This window comes from Numenius arquata, chromosome 5 (assembly GCF_964106895.1).
Source record: "Numenius arquata chromosome 5, bNumArq3.hap1.1, whole genome shotgun sequence".
Taxonomy (NCBI): domain Eukaryota; kingdom Metazoa; phylum Chordata; class Aves; order Charadriiformes; family Scolopacidae; genus Numenius; species Numenius arquata.
In genome coordinates, this window is record NC_133580.1 from 22,304,900 (window position 1) to 22,324,444 (window position 19,545).

The following is a 19,545-nucleotide window of genomic DNA, read 5'->3' on the forward strand; positions in this document are numbered from 1 at the left end:
GAACAAAGAAGCTTTCTAAGGTTGCGGAACAGAAAATTCAAACGTACAAAAATATTACAGTAGAGTTGTCCACGTACCTCAGCTAAAGTCTGGTAACAGATATTTACAATCTCCTGGGCTGTTTTTGTGTATTGACTGTCTGGCCCTGTAGTAAGAAACAAATCTCCTTATGCATTCTGACATTTGCTCAGCTGCTGAGACAGAAAGACTGGTTTTGGTTACACAGCTCTCATGACACAGGTCCCTAAATCCCAGCACCTTCTGATCTAAGGAGAAATATAAATCAGGGTTCACATTCAACTAAGCAAGAGCACCCAGTTTGATCCAGCATTAAAAAGACAATTTAGGAGATAGGAAGGTTGTACCCTGTCAATCTCAAGGAAATTCGCAGAAACAAGTCACTGAAGCAGAGATGTGCACTGAACAAGTAGAAAACTGTCCCCAAACATAACTGCCCCGTTCTGCACAAGATTGTACGTAAAGCACCATGTGACAGTGAAAACGACACTGCTTAAGCATCTCTTTTCACAGTAGTCAAGGAAAGCAACGACCAGTCTCAGGATTCACAGCTTCAGGCTTTGACAGCGCCACAGGAGAAGTGCACAGACGTATTCATTTCAGTACTGAAGGCAGCTGAAGCCTTATTTTCACCACCTACCGTTGTACTTAATGCTGTTGGCAAGGATGAGGTTAACATCATTGAGGAAAGTCTCTCTGTTCTGGTATTTGTGTTTGGAGATATTCTGGAAGAGATTGTCACCCAGTAAGTAATCAAGTTTAAACACCTCTCAAGAGGCTGCTCAGTTCAAGCTACACACCTTGCGGATAGTCTCCAGGTCCATTGGATTAGCAATCACCTTGTAATAATCAGGAACAAACTTTTTGTTAACTGGATGATGAAATGGCCAAGACTGGAAGACAGAAAACAGACAAGTTCAGAAAGCTTCTGTGTAGAATTTTTTCTACAGTTTGAACTACAAATTTCATAAAGCAAGTCTCCAGAACTGATTAACACTCAAACCGTATGGGAAGTATTTATCACAAGGCATCTTGAATCCAATCCCCTAGCTTGAAGAGGGACACAGAAAAAGGATCTACTAGTTGGATTTTTAACTAGGCCTGTTGATACCTGTTTAACAGTAGGAACATGTAAGACAAAATCATAGAATCACAGAATCATACAATGGTTAGAGTTGGAAAGGACCTTAAAGGTCATCGAGTTCCAACCCCCCTGCCCTGGGCAGGGACACCTCCACTAGAGCAGGTTGCTCAAAGCCCCATCCAGCCTGGCCTTAAACACTTCCAGGGATGGGGCATCCACAGCTTCCCTGGGCAACCTGTTCCAGTGCCTCACCACCCTCACAGCAAAGAACTTCCTCCTAATATCTAGTCTAAATCTCCCCTCTTCCAATTTAAAACCATTACCCCTTGTCCTGTCACTACACTTCCTGACAAAGAGTCCCTCTCCAGCTCTCCTGTAGGCTCCCTTCAGATATTGGAAGGCTGCTATGAGGTCTCCCTGGAGCCTTCTCTTCTCCAGGCTGACCAACCCCAGCTCTCTCAGCCTGTCTTCATAGGGGAGGTGCTCCATCCCTCTGATCATCTTCGTGGCCCTCCACTGGGCCCCTTCCAACAGGTCCATGTCCTTCCTGTGTTGAGGACTCCAAAGCTGGACACAGCATTCCAGGTGGGGTCTCACAAGCGCAGAGCAGAGGGGTAGAATCACCTCCCGCGACCTGCTGGCCACACTTCTCTTGATGCAGCCCAGGTTGGCTTTCTGGGCTGCCAGGGCACACTGCCTGCTCATGTTGAGCTTCTCATCCACAAAAATCATAAAAATGACTTATCTATTAAATAGCCCTGTTTCCTCCACAACAGAACTGCAGTGTTCAGCAAGAACGCTCACTGCTTGTACAATAAATAAAGAATATAAACCTAGGTCTGATCTCACAACGGGGGCTACATATACCAATTTAACAGTTCATCCTGGTGTGACAGCATAGAAGAACTCTCAAATCTGTTTCTAAACGTCAGAAATGAGAACGTGGTGACAACGCAGAATGGAACCAACAGAGGCTACAGGCTAAAGGCTACAGGCATTAAGCCCTCTCTCATTCAGTGTAACCACTACAGACTCTCGTTCCTTATGCTGTTCAGACACCACACACACTATAGATGAGTGACACCAAAGTCCTTATTTGTGCAATTTTGTTTAGTAGGCTTAAGGTTTTAGGGTTGTTTTTTTCTTAATACAAACTAGTACAACACTGGGTGAACTTTATCAATTGGAAATCAGCTTGTGTTTCATTGGCACCAGAAAAACTGTACCTTTGGAGAGTGCTTTGAGATCTACCAAAGCAAGTGCTATATAAAGCAGCAGAAGACTATGTTTTATAATGACCATGCTTAATGAAAATCAGTGACTTCATACTAATGGGAGGTTGATGCAGGCACTATCCAGGAGTCACAGGAGCAGGAAAAAAAATGGAACCCAACCGTCACTTCTGGACCTTTGCTCCAGCGAAGGGGGTGAGTACAGGTGTCTGTGCCAGCTCCCTGACAGAGCACTCTCTTGTTTGGGGTTTTTTTTTTTTTTTCTTTTACAAAACCAATGTAAATATACAGCCACAGGACTGTAATCAGCACATTTTACACATCACACACACACTCAAGGTACATACATCTGGAACTGCCATCATCTTTTGAGTGACAATGTTATCCAAAATGAAGGAAAAGGCCACTTGATCATCATCATCCAGGAGGGGATTAATGGCTTTTTCTAATCGAGCCAGTTTATCTTCCTTCTGCAATAAAAGTAAGGAATATCAGTGGCTGACCCTAGATTAATAACTGTTAATATCGGGATACTCTGTCCCAAAGAGACTCCAATTCACCTTTTTATGAAGACACTTGTAAATAAGAGGAGATAGTAGCCTAGATATAAGTCTACATGCAAGATAAAATAACTAAAGTACCAAACGAGCGCCTGTTTTTTTGAGAAGGACTCCAATCTGAACTGCTTAAATTTGCAAAAATTCAAATACAGCCTGAGGTGAGAAGTTCCCTTATTCTTCTACTCTCCTTAAAGCCCTGTGTTTTCCTACTCGCATCCTCTGTCCTCAAACCCTTCAGTCACCCCTGGCCACCTCCCCCCTCCACCCTGACCACAACTCATTCACAAGACTTGCCTCTTTTAGCTTTTCATCACACAGGTCCAGCATGGACTGAGAGATCTGTGTCAGCGAGTGCTTTGGCCCTGCAAATACACAGCAAGTACAGTGAGATACTCCAGCCTGATTAAAAAAGGCCATTTATATCACAATATGAACTCACCTTTACTCCTAAAGCATCACTGATTATATTTCTAGCACAACTGGGAGTATATCCTGAAGTATATTCTCAATACACACCATTACTAAAGTTTAGTATGGATCTTCTAGCAGAAAAGGTTATTTGTAGCAAATATTCACACTTTTGGTATACATTCTGTGACGGTTTGGAAACCCCCTGGGAAATCAGCTGTGCCTGTGGAAGAATGGCCTCTAAGCCCTCCACCTTCGCCAAATTTTCAGTGTAAGCCATGAAATTTCCATTTCATTCCCTAAATCCAGTCAGTGAAGCAGAAATGCTAAGGAAGGCAAGATGGACATCTAAGGAGTATTTAGAAAACCCCAGCTTTAAATAATTTCATGATTGCCCAGACGTGGAAACAAGAATTTGCAACAGAACTATGAAAGAAATCTCACTTGTTAGGATAAAGCGGGGCCTTAGCTGTCAAAATAATCAAGGAAGCAGTAAAGGCACAAAACCAGTGCTGTCCGTGTCAGCCCAATGCTGCTCAGCCCAGCAGCTGGGAGGTTTTTTTATCTGTTGAACGAACACTTGGACAAAGACCTTTCTATCAGCAGTAAGAATACAGCTGACCTATAGCCACCCAATGAATCAGCACTTTTCCCCAGCAGATATATGCTCTCCTGCAGAATCTATGTTGGTTTTTTTTTTTTTTTAAACTAGCTTTCTGACATTTCTGATATTCCCAAACAGAGAAAAAATTATTGCAACTAAGAACCAAAATATGCAAAATCATTCCAGTGAACTCTAATCAAAGCTGCATGCTCCAAGGCAATGGATTCAAAAGGTGGGAACTATTCCTATTTGTATTGAAAGATTCATTCATTAAAGCATAATATTGAGAAAATAAGTTTGCAAGGATCTCCCCACTGCTCCATGTCCGAAAGCAAAAAGGAAGGACACTCATAATGTAGTCTACTGGAAACCATGTTTTGCTTAGCTTCACCCTGTGTGAAGGGATGCGCAGGACTTTGCTTAGTGCAGTTTGACATAATACACGCACCAATGTCTTCACTCACTGACAGGTCCATAACTGAACTTCAGTTACTACATCACAGTCATCATTTAGTCATTGTTGGTGACTAAATGATGGCAAAGATGATGAGAGGCCTGGAGCATCTCTCTGATGAGAAGAGGCTGAGGGACTCAGGTCTGTTTAGTCTGGAGAAGAGAAGGCTGAGGGGGGATCTGATCAACACCTATAAATACTTAAAGGGTGGGTGTCAGGAGGATGGGGCCAGTCTTTTCAGTGGTGCCCGGTGACGGGACAAGAGGGAATGGGCACAAACTTGAACATAAGAAGTTCCCTCCAAACATGGGGAGGAACTTCTTTCCTGTGAGGGTGGCAGAGCCCTGGAAGAGGCTGCCCAGAGAGGTGGTGGAGTCTCCTCCTCTGGAGACATTCAAACCCCGCCTGGACAAGTTCCTGTGCAACCTGCTCTGGGTGGACCTGCTCTGGCAGGGGGTTGGATGAGATGATCTCCAGAGGTCCCTTCCAACCCCATAGCATTCTGTGATTGTTAAACGCTAGGGTCCACCTCTTTCCTACTTATGAATTAGCTCATTAAGATTAGTATGGTCTTTCAGGTATATCTGGAAAAACATATGTTTATTGTTGCCGTCTGACAGTGAATTTATTCTGCTTTTCTGCTGCTTTTGTTATTTCTAAAAGTAAAAGATCCACACCTCACACACATACACCCTATTAGCAGAAGCCCAGTTTCCCTGCATTGTCAATAGCCTACCATTGTACGTCGCACTGTTCTTAACAATTAGTTCCAGATGTTCTCTGAACTCTTCTCGGGATGGGTACTGCCGCTTACGAACATTTTCACGCAGGGTCTGTAAATCCATGGGCCGAGTGATAATCTTGTAATAATCTTTGACAACTTTTGGATTTACAGGTGTATGAAAGGGGTATGTCTGAGGATGAAAAGAAAAAAACGAATGCTTATTAAACACAGGAGTAGCACGGCTAATCTCACTTTAACCTCCACGGTTAAATAGGCACCAGGGAAAATACGCTAAGCTCAGCAGCTCAGCCTCACAGTGACTACCAATTTCTTCTACAAAATGTTCTTTGAGACCATTATAAGAAGAAAAATCTCACAAAGAATTCTCAGATGGTATTTTGGGTTATGCAGCACAAAGGTCAAGAAACTGAACTTTAAATTCTCGTTTCAACTCAAATCTTCCATTTAATCTTTTGTTCTGGTGAAATCTGGTCAGAAACAGGGAAGTATATAATTTTCTCCAGTGTCACATATACAGAAGTATCCCATATTGCTACATCAAGTGTTTAACTCATGAAATAATGCACACAACCTGTGTGCAGGGCGAGGGGGGAAGGGGTGGCACACCACCCAGCTGAGAAAAGCCTAGCTTAATTTTGGTGCCTACAACACATAACCTACCTCAATCATATTGCTTAAGACAGAGTTTTTTGGTCTCATAGCTTAAACTTACATTAGGAAGATCCCTTATGTCATTGATGATGCCCTCCAAGATGGATGAGAGCGTCACCATGGGATCTGTTCGCCGTCGGTGGATAGATTTATGAGGACGCTAAAGAAATCAGAGGAAGAAAAATTAAGGCAGTTCCAAGACGCAAAATATCTACCCACGGAAATCCTAGGCAATTTAGTTTATTAATTTACTGGGCAGGTATCTGTGTCGAGCGCAGAGGATGCACAGGAGTAGTAAAGAAACTGCCCAGCTGGTACAAATAGAAAGAGAAATGCTGCAGTCAGCTCAGTGACACCTTCACTCACGTTCAGATAATCACAGTGGACAGTTGTCCCTACTCGCCGTTTCTTCTTCGGAGGGAGCTGCTGTTTGGGAAACTTCAGGACCAGTGATTTCCTGCGAACCTCATCCGCACTAGGTAAAAACAGAAAAGTATAATAGTTTCCCCATCCCTCTTACGAATCAAGACCATTTGTCCCGCAGTATTGGCTCTTGTCCCATCTGTCCTGACACCAAATACACAATCAAAATAGTGTAGCAATAGTCTGTGTAAAGCCCTATCACTTTAATTCCTGTGATTAATATACATATGAGTATTCTGCACTAAGCTCTAAATTATTTTTTCTTACTACCCATTGGTATCCCTGCTTCTTCCCTTACCTCTCAATCAGTTGTTTTCCCAGGACAATTTTTGTTCCTTCTACTTTGATGAGTTCTTCATTATCATTGTGAATGACTGTTTTTTCCAGCTCTTCCTCCTGCTCCTCTGTCATTGCAACAGGATTAGAAGGTGGGGCGTTTGTTTGGTAGTAAAGAGGGCAGAACTTATTAGTCCTCATATGGCCAATTGCACCACATGCTCCACATTTTAGCTGCAAAGATGTAAGAAAGGTGACAGATCAGAATTCATACATAGTCTCCTAGTTTAAAGGCAGAGTATCATTAAAATTCCCTGGTCAGACCTCTAGTACATCACTGGAACAGAAAACTTCTCCAGTATCCAAGACCTGTCAGCATGCTTTATGTATGGATATGCTTACTTTCAGGTCTGGACGCTCTTTCATTTTCTTGGGCTTCTTTTCTGGAGGACCCTTGAGTTTCTCTTTTTCTTGGTTCCGTTTTAACCGCCGTAATTGTTCCTGGATCCTGCGCCTCTCCTTCCGCATTTCCTCACGGTGCTGTTCGTCAAATAGAGCAAACTTTCGTCTGGGGGGAAAAAAAAACCAAAACAAAAAACAAATAAAACAAAACACACAATTTTTTCATCTGAGTTGATGATTTGCCAGATACTCTTCTCCCAGGTCAATCACTGCACAAAATTTGTAATACCCTCCAAACGGACAGCCATTAAATCTCTTTCCCTCTCTCCACAATTACAGTTCTGGGCTTCTATACTCAGTTCTACATTTCTTCCTACAGCTAACAGAATGAAATACTCTACAGGCAAAGTTAAAAAGAAAAAAAAAGAAAAAAAAAGAAATCATATAGGTCTCACATGAATTCTTCATCCTTGGTAGTCCGTATTCGGCAGTAGGCATCGATGACAGCGGGCTTCCGAACTGTCTCACACCTCACGTATTCTTTCCCATCCTCATCTCTGAATGTGCGATAGATTTTGAGGCGGCGGCCAGTGGCAGAGGAATTAAGGCTGGTTACAGAGGCAGTGTCATCATCTTTGTGAGAGTTTGCTGAGGCTCCTGAAGCTGATGCTATAAGAGAGCCTTTTAGTTACTTTTAATTTCTTTCACATCATGGAAACATCGGTTTAAATACAGCAGATAGTTTTAGTTTAAAAACTTCCAAGACACAAGTTCAGGAAAACCTAAGCAATACAAGTCTTTCCCTTGCTTGTTCATGTTCTCTTAATGACATATCTCAATCTGAAACAGAGATAAAATACTGACTTATCCACGTGGGTTATAAAGCCAGAAAGAACAGCTAGTCAACAAGGACCCACAAGTGCCTAAATGCAACTTGTAAGGCAACTGTAACGTGGCCCTGCAGATTGCCTATCCTTACAGTGGGTCTGATGATAGGTACGGAGATCCGGCAGAAACTGTAGGTCACAATTATCCAGTTCTCCAACTAGTGCTATAACCAGTGAGCTCAACTTGTCTCACGTGCCCACAGAACCTTTCCAGCACCACCCATAATTTTGGTTGAGAGATTTTGTTCAAGATTCACACTGGGTATCTTTTCATAAGGCAACAATCATCAGCAATTCTTCCACATATCCCTTACTAAACTATTCCAGTAGTTATCTAATCAGTGATTTGTTCCCATCCTGGGTTTCCAACAGCAACAACAATGTTGACCCAGATGCAGAGCTCAAATTTGCACCTACAAATGCAACAAGTAACAGTGGTCACGAGCATCCTCCTACGGACAGAAGCTCATTCACAGGTCAAACACTTTTACCTGCCCGTTAAGGACATGTCAAGTTCTCTGTTGGAATGCACTTCAAATAAACATGTCTCCGGGAGATCCAAATCTGGCAGCTGCCCAATTACCTCCCAAACACGCTGCTACAGCACACCGTGTAACGGACACTGCTCTCAGCCTCACAGTTGTGCACGTCTCTTTCACACACGGAGCTGTGTTTACACACAAGATGCAATTACAGTACCAGAAGCTGGTTGCAGGAACTATTTGTGAACGCCTCTTGAGAAAACTACTCAAAAACAACCCACCCCAAAAAAAAGGGGAAACTTAAGCAGCAGAGAATATCTAAAGAAATGCCAGAGTAAGTTCCTAGTTCAAAATACACAAAGCTATGGAGCAAAGAAAACACTTTAAATGCATTTTCAGCTGGTAACTGCTGAGAAGGAGGAAGAAGCCCCAGATAAGAATGTCTATACATTCTCCCTGTAAGGAATCCACACTCTCCTCTGAGAGGCCAGGTCAGCACACTTTGCAGCCTGACACAAAGTTCTGCATCCCTTCCCAGGCACATTCTAGTGGTTGCAGTTACTTACACAGCCCCTTTTTGTCTCTCCTGTCCTTTTTGCCCCTCTCTTTGTCATTGCCACTGTCTTCCCCCAGGAGCATCCTTTGCAATTCCTTTCGTTCCTGCTCTTCTCTTTCCCGAGAGAGCTGAGAACTAGTTTTCTTGTTCTGTAACATATTCTCAATATTCTTTCCCATCTCTTCAAAGTCACTGTCTTCAGCTGAGCTGCTATCTGTGTCTGTTGACAGGATCTCAGTGGATTCCAGAACCCTGAAATAGGAGGCACCTCGAGTTAGTTAGGAACTTTAGTTAGTTCCTCCCCCCCAAAAAAATCAGCCTGCTACCCTCCCAGAAATACAAAGGTAAAAATGACACAAAGGTTTGAAAAGAAATGCTGCAAATCACTACTACAGGAATAGCCACAATATATTCCCTTTTCAGTCCTCCTGCAATCCCCATGTCCAAAAGATCTATCGTTTCAAGCCAATCGGTGCATCCCTAAGAGCAAAAATTCAGGCAAGGGAAGCAGGAGACCTGCGGGGTTGAGCAGGGAGCTTCTGAAAAAGCTCGAGTGGAAGAAGGAAGTTTACAGTGCGTGGAAGAAGGGACTGACCACTTGGGAAGATTACAAGAATGCTGTCAGAGTATGCAGGGATGAAACGAGGAAAGCCAAGGCCTCCTTGGAATTAAACCTGGCAAGAGATGTCAAGGTCAACAGGAAGGGTTTCTTCAAGTACACTGCAGGCAAAAGGAAAACTAGAGAAAATGTGGGCCCGCTGTTGAATGCGATGGGTGCCCTGGTGACAGAGGATGCAGAGAAGGCAGAGTTGCTGAATGCCTCCTTTGCTTCAGTCTTTACTGCTCAGGCCAGCACTCGGGAGTCCCAGGCTTTGGAGGGAACAGAGAAAGTCTGGGCGAAAGAAGACGTCCCCTTAGTTGAGGAAAATCAAGTTCGAGAACAGTTAAGTAAACTGGATATCTGCAAGTCAATGGGTCCTGATGGGATGCACCAATGAGCGCTGAGGGAGCTGGCAGAAGTCATTGCTGGGCCACTCTCCATCATCTTTGAAAGTTCCTGGAGAACAGGCGAGGTGCCGAGGACTGGAGGAAAGCCAATGTCATCCCAGTCTTCAAAAAGGGCAAGAAGGAGGACCTGGGAAACTACAGGCCAGTCAGCCTTACCTCCATCCCTGGAAAGATGATGAACAGCTTGTTCTGGGCATCACCTCAAAACATACGGAAAGTTATCAGAAGTAGTCAACATGGATTCACCAAGGGGAAATCGTATCTGACTAACCTGATAGCCTTCTACAATGGCATGACTGGATGGACAGATGAGGGGAGGGCGGTGGATGTTGTCTACCTTGACTTCAGCAAGGCTCTCAGCACCATCTCCCACAGCATCCTCATAGGTGAGCTTAGGAGAGTGGGTCAGATGAATGGACAGTGAGGTGGATTGAAAACAGGCTGAAAGACAGAGCTCAGAGGGTCGTGATCAGTGGCACAGAGTCCAATTGGAGGTCTGTAACAAGTGGTGTTCCCCAGGGGTCAGTACTGGGTCCAGTCCAGTATATTCATCAAGGACCTGAATGAGGGGACAGAGTATACCCTCAGCAAGATTGCTGATGACACAAAACTGGGAGGGGTGGCTGACACACCAGAAGACTGTGCCACCATGCAGCAAGACCTGGACAGGCTGGAGAGTCGGGCAGAGATGAACCTGATGAAATTCAACAAGGGCAAGTGTAGGGTGCTGCACCTGGGGAGGAAGAACCCCCTGCACCAGGACAGGTTGGAAGCTGACCTGCTGGAGAGCAGCTCTGAGGAGAAAGACCTGGGAGTCCTGGTGGACAACAGGATGACCAAGAAGGCCAATGGAATGCTGGGGTGCATCAAGAAGAGCATGGCCAACAGGTTGAGGGAGGTCATCCTCCCCCTCTACTCTGCCCTGGGGAGGCCCCATCTGGAGCACTGGGACCAGTTCTGGGCTCCCCAGTTCAAGAAGGACAGGGAACTGCTGGAGAGGGTACAGCAGAGGGCTACAAAGATCATGAGGGGCCTGGAGCATCTCTCTGATGAGGAAAGGCTGAGGGACTTGGGTCTGTTTAGTCTGGAGAAGAGAAGGCTGAGGGGGGATCTGATCAACGCCTATAAATACTTAAAGGGCGGGTGTCAGGAGGATGGGGCCAGTCTTAGTGGTGCCCGGTGACAGGATAAGAGGGAATGGGCATATGCTTGAACATAGGAAGTTCCATCTAAACATGAGGAGGAACTTCTTCCCTTTGAGGGTGGCAGAGCCCTGGAACAGGCTGCCTAGGGAGGTGGTGGAGTCTCCTTCTCTGGAGACATTCAAATTCCGCCTGTACATGTTCCTGTGCAACCTGCTCTGGGTGGACCTGCTCTGGCAGGGGGTTGGACTGGATGATCTCCAGAGGTCCCTTCCAACCCCATAGCATTCTGATTCCGCAATCTTCTCCAACAAGTTGATCTCTTCATCAACAGTACTACATTGCCTCCCCACTCTCGAGTCTCAGGCCAGAACAAGGAATAATGGACAAGTTCTTCTGGCAGTTCTAAAGAATAGGACATAGAACTGGTAGCTGCTACCCAAGAGAGAGATGGCAAACTGCTTAAAGATGGACAGACAAATGGAAGGAAGTAAACAGAGTGGTCAACTACTGATCTGTGGAACAGTGGAACTTCTCATGCCGTTATATGTGGCGGACTATGCGACTCATTCTACCTTTCCAAAAGGTCTATGACAGCAGATGCTAAGGCTAAGCCGTAAGTTTCTATTAACAGCCAAAGCCCTCCTTCTCAGTGCTGTATTTTGTGGGCCCAACCAGTTGAGTCAACATCTACACCACTACATATCAGTGAGCCCCAGGCATAACTAGTTCTGGACTGTTAAGGTGCGGATGGGGTGGGGTTCAAGGCTGTAAACATTAGATAAGAACTTACTTATTTTGTAAATCAAAGATACGCTGACACTCTTCTTTGTATCTCTCCTGATGTTCTGCTACAGAAAACCGAGACCCACGTGCAAATTTGCTCATAGGACCTTCCCCTGAACGAGCCTGCTCTGTAGACATCGTACGTACCACATCAATCACTTCCCACCGGGACAGTTTCTTTATCTGGAAAGAGGAAGACAGACTAGAAATGGCTTTAGAGACACACAACTGAGGTAGCTGACTCTGAATTTCAACTCCTTTCCACACAAGGTCAGAGTAGAAAAGTATACGCCCCTTCCACCACCAGCTACTGAAGCCATTGGTGAAGAGGACTCTGTAACCTGCTCCAGGGTCATGCTCACCTCCTCTTCAGGAACTCCAAATTTACGCAGAAGCTGTTTGGCGTTTTTGAGGGAAAGTCGGCGCAGATCAGCATCTGTCCCAGTCACTGTCTTTTTCACCGGTTGAGGTTCTTTATCATCCTATTCAGAGGAAGATGCAGCCTATTAATGTCATCACACAATAGTCTTTCGTAGGCTCATCTTCTGATATTTCCTCTTCCTGATGCCCCATATGTACTCCATTTCTCCTACGTGACTTTCTAGTCAACCCAACCTTGGGAACCATACCTTCTGCTGAGTTGGTTTGTTTGGAATCTTCACGTAAGAAAATCCTTCACCGCAACCAGTAGGATCTGCTACACCAGTCACTTCTAGGAGGCACTTGCCCTTCATAGCAGCAATGAAGGCTCGTGTGGTGTTCCATGGAGCCGTGCGCACCTGCCAGGAACAAGAGGAACATGCTCTCATAATCCTGCTAACATCGGAGGAGAATTCCAAGCTTTTTATTTTGGATTGTTCCAATCATACTGAGAACTTTTCAACTGACATGATGAGGGTGAATTCTGCTTCTTGATCTTTCAGCTGCCCTGATAAAACCTCTATGATGAATCAGAGTGCTAGATAACAAAAGCCATTTAAGGCAAAAGTCTAGTCCTGAAAGGACCTGGCAAGAAGGATCCCCAAATACAGATATAAGCTTGGCAGCAGAGTTCCCAGGAAAGCCGCAAAAACGTTTGATCTACTGAATCCTACTTTAAACATGTCCTTCATATTTAAAGACCTCATTTCTCTTCTGCCATGCAGATTTACATATTAGCATGTATGCTCATGCATCGCTCTGATGGTACCTCATCATCAATCTTCATTTGGAAATCCTCTTCATTCTCCTCTTCTGGTGCAAAGAAGGATTTCTCCCCATAACCTGCATCCTGCAGAGAAATATTAGGAAAAAATGAGAGCCTGCAGTCTTAAAAAGGTTACTGGAGAGAGAACTAGAAGCATATTATGAATCTCCTGTGGAGACTTGTCATGCTGAACAAGCACACTTCCACAGACAGTTGTTTGCAAGATCCGCTGTGACCCACAGTATCACAGATGTCAAACTGCCCAGTATTTTGACGAACTCCATAACTAAATACTGCATTTGACTTAAAAAAATAACCGGTCTCTCTCACAGCCAGTAACCACAGTAACAGTGGTTACTTTCTGCTGTAGAGCTCTCAGTAGAAACGTAAGCCCTACCATAAGGTAGAAACACCTTCCCTTTGCTACCTTTGAGCACAGCTAACCCAGTATCTAAATAACAGGTGGTAAGAATGTGTCTCTCTCGTTAAGAGCTTAACTCCCTTTTTTACGCAGCAGCAAACTTAGCAAGTTGCCCAGTAGTCAGGGGCCTAATTTGCCTACTCTATAGCAAAATTAGCTTTAGGCAGGAGGTGTTACCGAGCTTCACCCTTCACAGAACTACTTGTGAAGTAGAGCCTACAAGGAGCATTTACCTTCAGTCGCTGCTCAGCCGCAATCATGCTATAGTAAGCACAGCACTGTTCTGGGGATACCATTGCTCTGATCTCTTCCTCTGTCGGCAATCTGAAATCTGGCTTTAAGACCCACCAATTTGAGTCCATCCCTGAAAAAATGCGCAGATCAAACACTGAGTAGTTTCCCACAAACGTTGGATGCCATCACAATCCTAACTGTATTTCAAGATTTGGTACCTGGCTGCAATGCTGGCAAAAGGAGCAAGTACGACAAATCCCTGACACTTAGACCACTAACAGGTTTTTTCATTCTGCAGTTGTCTAAATCAACACCCCCTCACTTAGTGCCTGTTCTATCGGCAAGCTCTCATCATTCATGCTCATTCAATGTATAAACTACATTCTAAAGCATTTAATGCATCTTTCACTTCCTCACCTCAAACTACTTTTCCCCATGGCTTGCCTAAAAAGCTTTGTACAACCCCCTGTTTATCATTCTGCATGTACAAAAGTCACAACTCAGGCTCTCAGAGTGCTATTAGATTTATGAAGATGGAACAAGCTTCTACTGGCACATATCTGCTGGCAAAGCACAACACAGCCATCCACAGAGGGAAGGGAACGTGTATGTGCTGGTGTCGTATGTTGTTACTTTATTAGTAAATCATTACAGAATCACAGAATGATACGGGGTTGGAAGGGACCTCTGAAGATCATCTCATCCAACCCCCTGCCAGAGCAGGTCCACCCAGAGCAGGTTGCACAGGAACATGTCCAGGCGGGTTTTAAATGTCTCCAGAGACGGAGACTCCACCACCTCTCTGGGCAGCCTGTTCCAGGGCTCTGCCACCCTCACAGGAAAGAGTTCCTCCTCATTGCCCAAACAATTATAAAAAAATGTCCAAACTGTAGTCATTTCTCACCATCAAGCACACTTGTGCCAAAAGAAAGCATCTATTTATAAAAATTGGAACAAAAACCGCCAAGCTATCAGATTACATTTCAGGTCTTCAAATAGATGTTTTCTAAGGGGTTTATGAGGAGGAGATGTTGTCTCCTCCTGCTCTGTTTGGAACTCCAAGAGCAGCAAAGAGCAGTTGACATCCACATAAAATCTTTAAATACCTGTGCGTTTGAAATCAGCACAAAGCTTTAGCCGCTTTCGGATGCTGCTCTCCGAGTGCGAGGGAAAGGCCTTCTTGATATCCTCCATGCGAATTCTCCGAGGACGGTCTCTGCTTTTCCAGAAAAGGCGATAAATAAAAACCTGCAAAACAAGACCCATTTGTGATGTCTGAAGAAAGAATAGAACCAACCTGCAAAGGCAGTACAGACAATGCTGTTACTCTAGTGACTTCTTCACGCTTCCTACTTAAAACCCATCGTTCCTTAAAAATTTACTTAGGATAAGCTTTCCATGCCACATATCTGCTTCAGGTCCAGCTATTTTTTGAGAAGCAGACGTGGAAAAAAATATTTGTCTTGAAATTTGTATTATCACATTAGAAATGTTCATGCTTTGGTACAGAAACTTGAACTCTGGGAGTGGCAGGGATTTTCCTGCTCTGCAAATACCTCCAGTTATAATTTTGAATTAAACTGACAGTAAATGACTAGAAATTTTTTCCAAAATCTAAATTTGGATGTATTTATTTGAATGGTCACTGACAGCCCCAAGGTTTAACTGCCTCAAGACCTAGGAAATCAACACAGACTTGTGAAGCAACTCTAATTCTGTGCTACATAATAGGACATAAAATCCTCTAAAATCCCTTAATTGCCTCTTAGTAAAACCCATGTAACTCATTTTACACAGCATAACCATTTCAAAGTTCATTCTGTTTTCTTCAGTTTCCTACACTTTTAGATAACCTTATAACCTTTTATTTTAGCCAATGAAAAGCCTCTATTATATACTCATCAGACAGGATGCAAGTAAACAGAAGCAGCATGCTATAAACCTTTGGTTAAATGACAACCAAAATGGTCTGGATGTTTAACATCCAACTCTCGTAGTGCTCTCACCTCACAAAAAAAAGCCCAACAAACCAAACGAAAAAACTATAAAAAAAAAGAAAAGGAGCCATAGCAGGGCAATGAGCTTCTCAAATGAAGTCTGTCCACAAGAGGCCCGGGCCTATGCCCAGGGCTTTCTTGAAAGACCCTTCAGATCCCCAAACTGTCTCCTATCACATACCTGCAGAAAATCTCTGATATGGGTGTTAGCTCGTTTCGAGTTGGGACCAGGTACTTCATAAAGTGGGCACTCCTGACCAACTACAAAAATATCCACTAATTCTCGAACATAATAGCCTTGTCGTGTCCGGATAATCAGGAAATCCGTTTCAGGCATCTTATGTAAATAGATCGGGGCCCGGAAAAGGTTGTTTTCAAATGCCTTATAAGAGAAACAAATCAAAGTTAGAAAGTCAGGTTTTGATCAAATTCTCTGTAACTCGAGCTACAAAAAAGATCTTAAAAAAAAAACCAAAACAAAACCAAAACGGTAATTCCAGTGGTACACTGTCATTTGTATCACAATATACGGAGATGTGCAGTCAGAACATTCCTTGTTTATGTGGGGAATAACCAAGGATGAAGCACAAAAGTACAAGAAAATCTAGAACAAATGCAGAAAGAGTTTGAAGGCCTCTTTGGACTGATCTTTAAGGAGATATTTTAAAAAGGGATAGAAAGAAGACAGGTGATAGGGATAGAACCACCCTATAACCACAGCAACCAGCCCAGGACACACAGTCTGGGAATGGGAGAAGGCAAGGACTGAAGACATTGCTCAGGAAAGAAGGTTGTAAGAACCTGACCAGAAAAGCAGAGAGCAGCAGAGTTCAGCATTTATAGGTAGGAAAGTTTAAACTGGCACCAAGGAGGCACTAGACCGACTGGAACTGCAAAGACCATCCTCTTCTAGAAAGGGTTTTCTACACCTGTATGAGGTTTCTACACCTTCCATGAGCCTTACCCACTGCTACTCTCGCACACTGCAAAGCTTCCCCTGAGCTGGCCCTGTCCTCACTTCATCATGGATAACCCAGGGCTTCTGGAAAGCTTGAAGTCCTCTTAAGCTTAAACAATTAGCATTGTTGGTTCTGTGATGAATCTCCAATATCAACCTTCCCCTTACTTTTTTCCTGTGGTACAGCATGGACAGAATTATTGCTGCAGCAAAAGCAGCTAGCATTAACTGATACCAATTTATTTTTACATTTATAATCTATTTTGTAACCAGGTGGTCCTTGCAACATTTTTATTTCCTCTCCCCATCTCAGATGTACGCATTTCAACAAGAGAAAGGCAGATAAATGCAGAAGTCTACACACCTGACTCGTAACTGGCATTCAGCAGACAACTAGCAGTGCAATTCTCAAAGTACACAAAACAATGCTCACGCATCCTGGACCATGATAAATCCCTGTTGTCTATCTCCTCCAACACCTATTTACTGAGTTCCTCAATATTCAAGCAGCTTTGGCCTTCCGCTCAGTCCTCTCTAACACTATTTCTAATGCCATTACCAAGCAAAGTGGCCAAGATTCACTTCCTGCAATTCCTATCATTCCTACAACAATTTTAAAAAACATATAACATTAAAAAAAAAAAAGCCAAGAACGGAATTATTATCAGTAAACAAAGAGACTTAAACTGGAAATGAAACTGAATCTGGGTTTGGTTTTTTTTTTTTTTTGGAAGTTGAGCATTATTTATGATTCAATAAAGAGGGCATGAGACTTTCTGCCTATTACTCCACGTTCAACTTCTCCATCTTCTTCTGCTTGCTCTTCTCACCTGCAGTAACTGGCCTGGATGCAGAGAACCCAGGAAGGGAGAAGTGTGACAATAAACAGTCTCTCCATATTTACAGTCTGGAGCTCCCGGATCTTTGCCAGGTTTCTGCAACGTGCAATGAAAGTGCAGTTAGCGCTCGGCGAGAGGCAGAATAAAATCACCGTCCAACAGCAAAACCTGCATACTCACCCTTTTGTAGTAATTTTTAATCTTTGTTGCCATGCCAACCTGCATCATTAAAGGGGCATTTTCCTCACTGTATTCAGCAAGGATGAGATCTCCATCCTTGCCAGTTAGGTCTTGTGGTGTGCGCATGAAGAACATTTCACCCCCGCCAGAAGCCTGACGCTCCTGCTCTCTCATCTGCTCCAGGGAAAAGACAGTGTTAGGAAAACAGCACAACAAACAGAGGCACAACAGACATCAGACACAGAGAAAAAATTACTGGACCTTGGCTTTCTTTTTTATGTGCTTCAGCAGAGGTTGCACGGCATGGGGCCCTGGCTGGGACAAGGCACCAAAAGAGTATTTCTTCAGGGGAGGCCGATGAAATTGTCGGAGCTTCATAGGACCCATGTGGGTGGGAAAGAATGGCTGGCGAAGTTCCACTGCTGGGATTGAGTGCTAACACAGGAACAAAATGCGTTACGAATGACATGTATCATCTCAAAACCAAGATCATTCTCCTACCCTGCTAACCCTATATAATAACAGAACCTAGTAATATTTCAGGTCTGCTAGCAGTACTACTAGTGCACTGAAATTCACTTGTTACCACACATGTGGCCTTTTGAAAGGCCTTGAAATGGCTTAGATCCATATATACATCCTTTCTTTCTGTACAGAGACGACTTTAATTCTACTATATCAAACGGTACTCAACAAGAGGATTTTTTTATTAACTAGGAGCATGCAAAGCCATTATCCCTATCAGTGGGATAGAAGTGCATTTGGAATTATATACATTTTTCCCATTACAGAAGTGGCTGAAATCAGATGAGGTTTTAGAAGAGGTCACTGAATACCACAATGAAGGAAAAAAAAACAAACCCACCTCTTCACCTAGGGCTAGTGACCAGTAGTTCCAATTCATCATTATCGAAATTATCTTTATAATATCCAGATTAAAACACACACTAGTAGCAGAAGTACAGCCTCACCTTTTGACTCTCTGCACCACTTTCCCCCCTCCCACTACTGCGTCAGAAAGAGACGCCAAACAAAAGCTCGACAAGTACGATACAGCAAGACCTAACACCTAAACCTTCATTGGATGGGGCAATCCCAAAGAGTTAGTTCAAACTCCTTTCTAATAATTTTAATTGAACAACATTAAAAATCTCTCATGAACACTTAACTCACCTGCTGTCATCTAAATTCTTTTTTTTCTACAAATCCTAAATCATACTTTCTGCTAGAAACCTCCTACCAAGACACTCTATCTCTCACTCTAGAGCCAACACTACTGTGACTACCTGAATGATGTTTCCTCCAAAGGTTCCTCGAAGTCCCTGCTGTTTGGGGTAATAAAACTCATCATTGGAGAGGTTCCAGGGATCCTTCACTTCAGGCTGAGACATGTTCTGATTCAATTTTAAACACAGAGAGAGAGGTGTCAAAAAGAAAAGAAAGAAAGAAAAAAAATTTAATCAGTCATTCCCAACCTGCAAGGTGCTAAAGCCTATGCTGACCTGCTGTGGTTCTTCCTTGATGACACCTGTTTTTCCCAAAAGGATTCGACTCTTCTTTAGAGAAGATTCTTTCTTGTTCTCCTTGGACGGAGAGTTCAAAGTCATTTCTTCCTTTTCATCAGGAATTTCTGAAAACACAAGCAATCACACTGTGGGGCACTTGTCCTAGGGTGCCTTTTCAGCAGCGCAACCTCCTACTGAGGTGCAGTTTGGTCCAGACATTTTAGCCTTTTTATTCAGTTTCTGGGATGACTGTCCTCCCTCTACACTCCTCCCCATTTTCTTCCATGCAGGTTAATATGAAACAAGCTCAAACAAACACAGAAAAGCTTGATGCTTAAATCTCTACCTTACCCTCATCAGCAGTGAGCAGATTTGAGTGGGAGGAGGGCACTTGCAGGGATTGCTTGGGGCATCCGCTGCTCAACATAAAATTTACTAAAAATCTAATTGATCAAAGTACAAGAAATAACATCTGTTCTGCCAAAGCTATTCCAAAGAGCTCAGGCA

The 19,545-nt window shown here is 43.6% G+C and overlaps 1 protein-coding gene across 5 annotated transcripts in view; it reads right to left on the reverse strand.

Moving 5' to 3' along the window:
• Positions 1-19,545, reverse strand: part of TAF1 (TATA-box binding protein associated factor 1) — a 40,378-nt gene that overhangs the window by 10,504 nt on the left and 10,329 nt on the right. For 3 of the 5 annotated variants that reach the window (XM_074147442.1, XM_074147441.1, XM_074147443.1), the window contains exons 10-33: positions 19,036-19,163; positions 18,820-18,927; positions 17,795-17,968; positions 17,534-17,707; positions 17,345-17,449; positions 15,738-15,938; positions 14,666-14,807; positions 13,559-13,689; positions 12,908-12,988; positions 12,348-12,497; positions 12,081-12,200; positions 11,726-11,901; positions 8,844-9,034; positions 7,313-7,514; positions 6,858-7,023; positions 6,478-6,689; positions 6,123-6,231; positions 5,818-5,916; positions 5,097-5,274; positions 3,189-3,256; positions 2,682-2,804; positions 819-911; positions 659-743; positions 78-145 (exon numbers count right to left, since the gene is read on the reverse strand). In XM_074147442.1, coding sequence (XP_074003543.1) covers positions 78-145; positions 659-743; positions 819-911; positions 2,682-2,804; positions 3,189-3,256; positions 5,097-5,274; positions 5,818-5,916; positions 6,123-6,231; positions 6,478-6,689; positions 6,858-7,023; positions 7,313-7,514; positions 8,844-9,034; positions 11,726-11,901; positions 12,081-12,200; positions 12,348-12,497; positions 12,908-12,988; positions 13,559-13,689; positions 14,666-14,807; positions 15,738-15,938; positions 17,345-17,449; positions 17,534-17,707; positions 17,795-17,968; positions 18,820-18,927; positions 19,036-19,163 — 3,284 coding nt within the window. Of the gene's footprint in view, positions 1-77; positions 146-658; positions 744-818; positions 912-2,681; positions 2,805-3,188; positions 3,257-5,096; positions 5,275-5,817; positions 5,917-6,122; positions 6,232-6,477; positions 6,690-6,857; positions 7,024-7,312; positions 7,527-8,792; positions 9,035-11,725; positions 11,902-12,080; positions 12,201-12,347; positions 12,498-12,907; positions 12,989-13,558; positions 13,690-14,665; positions 14,808-15,737; positions 15,939-17,344; positions 17,450-17,533; positions 17,708-17,794; positions 17,969-18,819; positions 18,928-19,035; positions 19,164-19,545 lie in introns of all 5 variants that reach the window. The other 2 variants (XM_074147440.1, XM_074147439.1) reach the window with 1 other exon arrangement.